General features: G+C 34.7%; 1 protein-coding gene across 9 annotated transcripts; it reads left to right on the forward strand.

Annotated features, from left to right (window-relative positions):
* Positions 1 to 1,872: 1,872 nt before the first annotated feature.
* LOC104594132 (putative serine/threonine-protein kinase) lies at positions 1,873 to 8,683 on the forward strand. Of its 9 annotated transcripts, none has more exons than XM_019197173.2 (9): positions 1,873 to 2,275; positions 2,671 to 2,796; positions 3,457 to 3,579; positions 3,762 to 6,632; positions 6,736 to 6,839; positions 6,970 to 7,164; positions 7,281 to 7,377; positions 7,572 to 7,641; positions 8,496 to 8,683. In XM_019197173.2, the coding sequence occupies exons 5-9, from the start codon at positions 6,802 to 6,804 to the stop codon at positions 8,498 to 8,500; spliced, it is 405 nt and encodes a 134-aa protein (XP_019052718.1). In that variant the 5' UTR covers positions 1,873 to 2,275; positions 2,671 to 2,796; positions 3,457 to 3,579; positions 3,762 to 6,632; positions 6,736 to 6,801; the 3' UTR covers positions 8,501 to 8,683. The 9 variants fall into 9 exon arrangements, with proteins under 9 accessions (XP_019052718.1, XP_019052717.1, XP_088759825.1 ...); XM_019197172.2 differs by having other exon boundaries at positions 1,874 to 2,275; positions 6,736 to 6,847; XM_088903693.1 differs by having other exon boundaries at positions 1,879 to 2,275; positions 2,671 to 2,812; positions 3,762 to 4,882; positions 6,790 to 6,847.
* The last annotated feature ends 1,152 nt before the right edge of the window (positions 8,684 to 9,835 follow it).

The following is a 9,835-nucleotide window of genomic DNA, read 5'->3' on the forward strand; positions in this document are numbered from 1 at the left end:
ATGCTTATTTGGCATATTCTTCTCGAATGAGAAAAGACTTTCCACATCACTAGTAACAAAGCTTCATTTTAAGTTTGTTATTGATCTCATAATTTTATCTTAAACCTTGTTTTCTTTGTCTCAAATCTCACAAACTCTATTTGTTTTTTATTATCTCGATTAGCTGCACTACTTGAGTTTTATTTTTTTTTCTATTGTTAGGGTTTTTATTTGCATTTCAACTAGTGAATGCATAACTAGCAATGATCGACGATGAGGGTGAGTGTAAGAAGTATTATTTTGTTAATTATTAAATATTTTTATTGCTTTATGGATTTTATTCATATTTTCTAATATTATTTTGATTTAATAAATTATTTTTAATTTTTTATAAATTTTATTCATATTAATTATTAAATATTTTATAAAATAGTGCTAACTGAAATAAAATTACCAAAAATAGTAAAATAAAACAATTATAGATGTTAAAGAATTAATCAAACACAAACAACCTTATCTATTCAGAGCCTCTAAAAATATAAAAACATCTATGTTTTTTTTTCAGATTTTAGAAACATAATATCTTTTTAACTTTTTAGATTTATCAAACGTCACCGAAGTATCATTATAGTTTTTCATTAAACCTAGTGAAAGTTTCTCTTCATAGTAGTAATATTGTAATTTTGTCTTCAATATCGTTGTCAACACAAATTTCGTGTATTTTGATTAACACAAAATATGAAGACAAATTACAAAAATGAATTTATAATTAAGAAAATACAAGGGACTTGAACTTTCTTTCGAATTTAATGAAGACAGAGGTTGTTAGTGTGTTTCCTGTACTTCTTAAAGTGTTGATATAAATTTCCTTGAATTTGGTGCTTTTAAAGAGTTGATGTAGATTTCTTTACTCCGGGCTTCGCGCTTGATCGACTATGAAGGGCTATTTTATAGTGGCTTGATCTTCTTTAGACAGCTTGAATCCAAGTGTATTGTAGAGAACTAAGAAGTTTTTCCCTTTTTTCTTCTATTTTGATGTTGAAGTTGTTGGAGTTTGTAAGAGCTTGTCGTTGTTTGCAATCCTTAAGTCTTGGTGTGTGATAGCTTCTTGCAATGTGTGTAAAAAGGGATCATCTTTCTTCCTATGTAAGGCTATAAGCCTAGGATTGAGATTGCCGTCTCAACCAACTTTTCTAACCAGTACCATGTAAGTGGGGTGTTAGATTAAGATTAACTCCTATACATGAACCATTATGTAGGAGTTAATAGTATTGCCAATGGGACCACCCTATTATAATAGGACATGGGCCATATTGGACTTAGTACACTTAGATCCTTGGACCACTAAGTCATATTTATGTAGACTTGGGCCTTGAGCCCATGGAGGCCCATATTAACTTGTGAAGACTACCATGTAAATTAAACCCACTTATTTGGCTTAAAAATTTATGTGTCTACAAATGCCCTCTCAAGGATGAGGTAATGGAGCTCCGTACAGTGCCGATGTTGATTTTCATGTTGAATGATTGTTTGACTTGGTCATTTAGGAAGACTTTCATATAACTCATAAGCCTAAAGGAGACGTTGCATGTTAGCCTTTATTCCAAAATAATGGATTGAAATTTATGAATTATGATGCATGTGGGATTCGAGTTTGGCTTTAGTCAGTCAAGCCCATGCCACACCATCCGAACCTCTTGCAACTTTGCATTCGTACAGTGTCGATGTCCTCGACACTACCGATTTCTATGTTGAATGATTGTTTGACTTAACCGTTGAAGAAGACCTGTGCATAGCTCATGAACCTTGAGGAGATGATGCATATTTGTCTTTATACTGAAAATTATAAATTGTAGTGCATGTAGTTACTCCTTGCTATATGGAGCTCAACATCTACAAATATTAAGCTTTGGGTAATTTCTCGAGACAGCTCGAACCTTGCTTTCAATTTGATCATAACACTAAAAATCAATATATAGCGGCGGATCTCTCAGTGACACTAGGAAAAATGCCACTATATACTCGTTTTTAAGCGGTGAGTAGTGAGGGCCGCTGCCATAAGTGCGGTTTCGTATAGTGGCGGATGCATTTTTGCCGGTGGAGCTGCCCTTATACATCCAAAAAAAAAGCTAAAATTTCTCTCCCGCACAGACGAAACCCCATTCCTTCGTCTTCCCTTAAACCGCACTAGCAAAACCCCTCAAACTTTTTCTTTGCTGATTCTAGGTTTTCAACCCTCTCTCCCTCATCTCTCGCATTTCCTTTCTTCGGTAGCTGAGAGTAACTTTGGGGTGAGGTAAGTCACGGATCTCTCTCTCTTTCTCTCGTTTTCATCTTCTTCCTCTCATTATCTCTCTCTCTCTCATTTTTTTTTTTCTTTTTTGGCTCGTCCCCTATTCTTCTGTAAGAAACTAGACCATCCAAGGAACCATTTTCGAGCACACTCTCATCCCTACTAATGGTCTCTTAAAAGTGATTTCAGCAGTCATTTCAAAGACACCTCAGCATTCTCTTATGCTATCTGCATTGAAACTCCAATTGTACACTATAAGAAACAAATTCTCCGCTCTCTAGAAACTTCAACTCTATTTTTGGATTAAGATATGGCATAGGGATTCGGGAATTATTTATCTTGTGTTTATCTTTTGCATATGTACTGGTATGGTGATGTTGGAAATGTAATATATGCAGTGTCTGGCATGATACAACAATTCCACTTAAAGAAGTTATTCATCAATTTGAAAGTTGGATTGCCCATCATCGCTTGTGGTAAAAGGAACTGGGAGGACCTCTTCACCGTGCTGCATTTGTAACTTGGTTGGTTGATCAGCATGTATAAATATATATATGTTCTGTTCTTATATGAACTTTTGTGTTTAAATGTCTTGAACATCTTTGGCAAATATTTTACAAGTGTTGGTAATTCCATGTGAATGTGTCTAATAATGTTGTGAATTGCCTAAGGGAGAATGTGTTGCCATCATCTCATCGTGGCTTGAATCCTGTTGTATGCAAATTCTGGTTTGAATGGAACATTAGGTGGTTCCTAAATTTATAAATTGTTATAATCATTATACAATTCAATGCTAGGAAATATTAATACCAAAGTATCTAGATGGTGATGCTCCTTTTTTATTTTATTTTTTCTAAACCTAGAATTTGTTCTTAGCTTGTTGTATTACTGAAGCATTCCCCCAGATGTCCATTTTCTGATAATAACACTTAAAAAAACATTTTCAAGTAGAAAGGGTAGGAAGTAAAAGGAATACAGTATGTCAGAGAAAGAAAAATCTACTCTAGAATATTAAATATATAGGAATTGCCTGTTTAATTTTGATAGAGAAATTGGAAAAGCATTAATGCTGTAATGCTACTTATAGTAAGGTTGTCATTCAAATTTAGTTGAATGATATCATTGTGTGGCAACACTAACTAGACATTGTTTTGCTGATTTAATCTTTCTGTTGTGTATATTAGAGGTAATGGGATTTGAAGACAAAGATCCCTCGGCAATGCAAAGTGTTAAGTACAAGATTGCCACCGTATTTTATGGAGTGGATCAATTTAAAGGACATCTATCTCAATTTTTACCAGAGGAGGGTAAGCATTCATTGACAAAATTTACTTTCTGCACTTGTTTGTTTTGAATCTTTTTCCAGTAAATGGCTGCAAGGAATTTGAAATAATGGCCTAATTCCCAGTAACAGGACCTTTGGATCTTTAATATCTACAACCTATAGGTATTCTGTGGTTGATGTCTCCACTTTTTTAATGGATGCCAGGCCCCAGGAATGATGACCATGATGAAGGAACTTGGGATTCCATTGCTAGGAAGCCACCATCTTGGGATTGATGATACCAAGAATATTGCAAGAGTGCTGCAACACATGCTTGCTGATGGTGCAATTTTGCAAATTACTGCAAGGAGAGTTGATTATCTTGCTAGGAAGTCACCATCATGGAACATGAACTTTAGATTTGAAAGTACCTCATACTGGTCCATGTAGTAATTGCATAAGCAATACCAGTCCCATACATGCTCAGATATTTCAGAAAACCGCAAACCCATGCTTGCTTCTTACCTGAACTACCAACAGTCCAAATTTTACACAGAACAAACCCATTTTTCTTTAAATATGGATATTGTCCCCTATCCTCTCTCTCTCTCTCTCTCTCTCTCTCTCTCTCTCTCTCTCCCACCTTCAGTAATCCAATTGGAAATGACTTCTTGAATCCTAGGGATGTCAATAGGTCTGGTGGACCCAACAGAACTAAAACATACTAATCCTATTATATAGGGTTTGGGTCTGCAATATGCATGCATCCTAGTTATAATTGATTAAGAACAAACCAAGTCAAGTCAAGTCAACTAAACACAATTAATCCTTGTCCCAACTCTATTGGGGTAGGCTATATGAATCTTATCTTGTCATTTTGTCTGTTCAGTGCCACGTACATTGTTTAGGTATGGACCCTTAAATCATATCTCACTACCTCAACCCATGTCCTTGGCTGCCCCTAGCTCTTCTAGATCCTTTAGCTTGTAACAAGCCACCCTACAAATGCGGTCAACCTCCATGAGAAATAAAGAGGGTGCATCCAACAATCTTGAATCTCTTGATCAAACTAAGGGAACAAATGAACCTCCAAGAGAGATAATTAACATCATTGGGGTGGAAACTTCTAAACAATGTATTTCTCCTTCTCCAGTCTTGGGAAATAATGATCATGGAAAGGTTGTTTTATGTCAACCTGCAAAATATTTTGATGCAAGGAGTAGCACATGTACTTCTGGTCCCTTTCCTTTGCAGGAGCTTTCTTTAGAACATGTGAAGCATCAAGATGAGGGAGTTTTTCAGGAAAAACATGTACTTAATCACTCTGATGCATCCCTATTTTCAAGGTAATTTTTCTGTCTTTGTATATCATTCTATGCTTGACTGCTTGGGCCTGAACCATTCTAGTGCATCCCCTTACAAATGCATCTTATACCACACGCGTTTGTATTATCATGCATGCAATCCATCTTAACTGACAATGGGGAACCACCTGAATTGATTTGATTTTCCACATTTGGTGAATGATGTATTTGTCAGAGGCTGCAAGGTAACATGAGGCATATGCATCAATTATCAATGGTTATTTAGTTGGTTAATGCAAATAATATATATTTTATGCATCTCTATAGTTCAAAATGTATGAACGAATCATTTGAGGAAATAATCACTTCTGTGATACACTACCAATGGCTACTGCATCCTATACTAGATTCAATATCTCCTATAGAGCCCCAAGCGCCAGCTTCAATCCACCTCTTTAACCCTAACTTGATCAAGTTCAGATTCTTCCTGTCGGTTCAGATTTTAGGTAGAAATCTTCATGAGTATTTTCTGGGTTTCAAAATAGCAACTTAAGATCTGCAAAACCGTCTACCAATTAGGCAACAACTTCCAACAATAATCAACAACTATCTATCTAATTCCTCAATGACTATCAAAACTTAGTTGTAATGAAAAAAGTAAACCAAGTAAAATAATTGTGGCATTGGACATCTCTTGAACTCATTTACATGGTGACTAACTGAGAATGAGGTTTTCCAAGTTCAGCAAGATGTTGCTTTTTCTTTTTTTTTTTCCATTTTTCGTTTTTTTTTTCTTATTTTCCATTGAAGAGATGAAGTGAATTTTTGTTAATGTAATCTTCTCTAGTTTCTGTTGGCTTCTCTTATTGATTTTAGTAAAAGAGGTTCTGTTTGAAATGTGGAATTCAGTGGAGAACTGGGCAGATTGTAGTCTCTATGGTAACCTCAGGGTAAAGTTTACCATGTTGGAGGGAAGTATTAGTAATACATAGGTTTCTTCTCTGCTTACTTGATTTTCTGCTTCTTTCACCCTTCTGTATAAAGGAGACCACATTCTTTTCTATAGTTGCAAAAATTTATTCATTTCCTTTTGATCTCTGCCACTTTCTCTATGGTCTGAATGAAGAATTCTTTTCTTTGCCTTTGACATCTGGTACTTACTTTCTGGTCTTGGAGCTCTACTGTTGCATTATTATGTTATTTCATACCTTCTTCTCTTTATATTATATGTAGTTAGGGCTAAAGTTAGTATAGCTTCTTTTTGTCTTATATGAGGAGAAGTTCTCTTGAAATTTAAAGCTGATATAGTTAAAAGAAAATACATGTTAGCTTGATTACCGTGCATTGATATCTAAAAATCCATTGAATCATTAATGCAAAATGCAGTTTTATTAAGCTCTTTTATTCTGATGGTTTTTGTTTATAACTTTTTGTTTTTTGATTTTGTAAAGGAAGGAATTTTTTATAAGTTAAAGAACTTTTTGGACTTTTGTATCACTTTATTGGAGGATGACATTTTGAGTTATCAATGCTTTTGTTATTAATACCTCTTAGATAAAAATTGCAAGATATATTTTTATTGGCATTTGCTAGTTGCCATGTTCTTAAGTTTCACTCTTATGTGAGGTTTTTCAGGGTTTTTGGACAGGGGGTAGGTATTGTTAAGCATGTTCATTTTTGTGTTTCGCCATTTACTTGGGATTAGGGGATTTGGAAGGAGTGATGACAGAAAGAAGACAGGAGGTTAATATTGTTGCTGAATGTTGAGTAGTGTTATAAGCTACCTTCAAAGGTATCTTTGCTTGGTCTGCCTACTTAAGCAAGATCCTCACTAAGGACAACTTGTTAAATAGAGGAATGGGGATTGATTCAGTAGAATGTGTCCTATGCAATAGGGTGGAAGAAATCTGTAGATTGGGGATTGATTCAAAGCCATTTGTCATTCTCAGATCTCCCAAGTTATGTTCGGATGTATTACCATGCAAGGACCACTGATCAGGTATTCAGGTATTAAATTATCTGGGTTTTCAATAAAAGATGATCTGGGTTGTGAAGGGCTGTTCCTATGTTCAATTCTCATCTTTTTATAACAATCTAAGCAATTTAAGTGCCTATAATTTGTGTCACAGATATAAGACCTACAACCCTTGCCATGTGAACTGCATGGAAGGAGAACAACATCATGTGGATGGTCCATGCAGATTGGGCACAAAGCTTCATCCCATTCCTTGTGCAAAGCAAGGATATCTGTGCCAGTGGAGGTGCTACCTTTCATATCTGACATCTTGGGTCAACTGTATTAAGTTGTTTGAAACATTAAACCGGTCAGAATGCCGGTTGTTTATCTTCTTTAAGCATTTTGTTTCTGGCTTTCTATAATTTCTTCGATCCATGCTTTCCTATCTGGTCTTGACTTGAATGGTGTAATACTGTGATGCAGAGGTTTAGAATATCTACACGAACACTGCAATCCTCCAGTGATCCATAGGGATCTAAAGTCATCAAATATTCTTCTGGATTCCAATTTCAATGCAAAGGTAAAAATCAAGCAACTAGTGAGACTTTTCTATGTTTTTTTATCAGTATTAAAAATATAACAATTTAATTTTATCACTGAGATAAGTTGATCTCTTATGGTGGATCTTTATCATCAGTCTATTGTGTTGCTTTACATTATAGTCTCTCATTATGAAATACTCTAAATATGTTCTACAAATTTGTCTTGATTCAGCTCTTTGATTTTGGTCTTGCTGCAACTTTTGGGGCCCAAAACAAGAACATTAAGCTTTCTGGTACTTTGGGTATGTAGCACCGGAGTATCTTTTAGGCAGTATGTAAACTGAGTTGATTTCTTTATATAAATTTGGTGATCTGTTGATTAGTTTTCCTCCCCATGCTATTAATTCATCTTTCACAAACCCTACTCAACCTATATGTGAGGAAATAGTTGTGTTTTTTTATTAACATTTCTTCCTTTCTACATTTTCCCCTTAATGGGAGATTTAGCATGCATTTCTCATAGACCTCTAAAGGATGCTATACCAAATGCATCGATGTACACCTGCTTCAAATGCAAGTTATAGAAGCACACATCCATTAACACTTACTAAAAGCATTCCTTCTTATCTCATATATATAGTTTCAGAGCAATCAATATGTTTAGGGAGGGAGAGAGAGAGAGAGAGAGAGAGAGAGAGAGAGACTCAAATGATTCCATTTGATCAACTTCTATGTTTTTTCACAAGTTTTGTGTGTTGATGATTAAGAATGTTAAGTCAATTGAAAACAATCATGTTTATGTGCCAATGGAGCTCACATCTATCTCTTGTACATGTTCTATGTGTTGGCGGGTCCCAAATATCTATTTTCTATTGGATTTGTGTATTGGTGGGGGCACATATCCGTTTTGTATAAATTCTATGTGTTGGTAGGGCTTACATATCTGTGCTGTTTAGGATTTTGTATTGGTGGAGCCCATACATTTGCATATTTGCATATGTTCTCTTCATATCTTTAACTGTTTTTTAAACATATGAATCTTGGATGTTTGTAAAATATCTTGTTTTGGTATTGTCTATTTCAATTTAATATATAATTTGATGCATATCATACACAATCTAACTTTAATTTATATTTGCTTTCCTTGTTTTTTCAGGTTGAACGAATACAAGAGTGATAGAAGACATTGTTGAAGATAATGAACATCAATATTTTACATTTTTTTTTGTGATTTATTGTTATATGTAAGAAGAATTTTGTGTTTTTTTATAATATTAATGTATGGAAACCATGTTAAAATGTACCTTTGTTTTTAATTAATATATTAGCTTTTATTAAATTTTATTTGAAATCTTCATGTGGTGTTAAAATTGAACAAGTGCTAATTAGGTTGAATAAATTGCAGATCTATAGCGGCAGGTATATCCGCCGCTAATCAGATATATATATATAGATATAAATTTTCTTTTAGCGGCGGATATATTTGCCGCTATGTATTAATGGCGAATATTTGTGGCAAAATGATACATCTATAGCGGCGGATATATAAGATGGTGACAATTAGATAACCTTTTAGCGGCGGGTGTATGGGTTACAAATAACAAAATTTCCGCCGCTATTGATGACTTATAGTGACCCCTTTTTGGATGATCCGCCGCTATATGCCGATTTTGTTGCAGTGTGATGGCGATGGAGTTTTGTATGCCATTAACATATTCGATGAATGTTACCATTGATTGTGAAGTGATATCATAATTAATCAACCATTTGACTTGGTTGACTTGTGAACCCAAAACAAAGTCCAATTCCACGTAGTATGTGGCTAACTTCAACTCGATAGTGGCTCAGGTTTATCAAATTGTATCTCTCAATGATTTGGTTGGATACCGGTATTTCCGTTTCCTAAGACGAATTGACCTTATGCCCCTTATTAATTAATATTCAACAAGCAACACTTGTTTCATTTTTCAAATGTGTAGCAAATATTTACATAGGCATCAATAACCAGGTCGTAGTCATAGCAAGCATCAGAATTAGGTAGTCATCAGTTGGGGTGGATTAACAACAAAATTGCAAATTTAGGTATGCAATATTCAAGCTAGCTTTCATCATAGTTGCTGTTGGTCATTTATCTTCATCGGGTATCTAAAAACAAGGAAAAAAAATCTGTGTTCGATCCTACAGCATTTTCCACACTCACCTGAATAGTTGTATCATTCTTGTTACTTTTGTTAGACATTAGAAAGTTTGAACTCTTCATTGGTATTGGTATTGGTAGCCTTTAATATTTAATGAGTTCAGCCATTAATTCGGAGAAGTGCAATCAAATTATTCTTCATGAAATTTTCATTCAATTAATCGAAACATACAGCTTTTGGATTGAATTCCATGGGAACACTTGTAGTGAAGCCTAGTTCCGATAGATTCACAGCTTTGATTAGGGGGAACCTAGGTATCAAACCCAATGAAGTTTAAACAATTAACATGAAGGCAAAT

This window comes from Nelumbo nucifera, chromosome 1 (genome assembly GCF_055504915.1).
Source record: "Nelumbo nucifera cultivar China Antique chromosome 1, China Antique-T2T, whole genome shotgun sequence".
In the NCBI taxonomy this organism is placed as follows: Eukaryota; Viridiplantae; Streptophyta; class Magnoliopsida; order Proteales; family Nelumbonaceae; genus Nelumbo; species Nelumbo nucifera.

What these genes read in the sequence shown, in the direction of transcription:
- LOC104594132 (XM_088903693.1), top strand. Translation starts at nt 4,822, where the DNA reads ATGAGGGAGTTTTTCAGGAAAAACATGTACTTAATCACTCTGATGCAT. An exon ending in GATGCATCCCTATTTTCAAG is followed by an intron (nt 4,883 to 6,789) that starts GTAATTTTTCTG and finishes TGTCATTCTCAG; the next exon opens with ATCTCCCAAGTTATGTTCGG. An exon ending in TTGTTTGAAACATTAAACCG is followed by an intron (nt 7,165 to 7,280) that starts GTCAGAATGCCG and finishes ACTGTGATGCAG; the next exon opens with AGGTTTAGAATATCTACACG.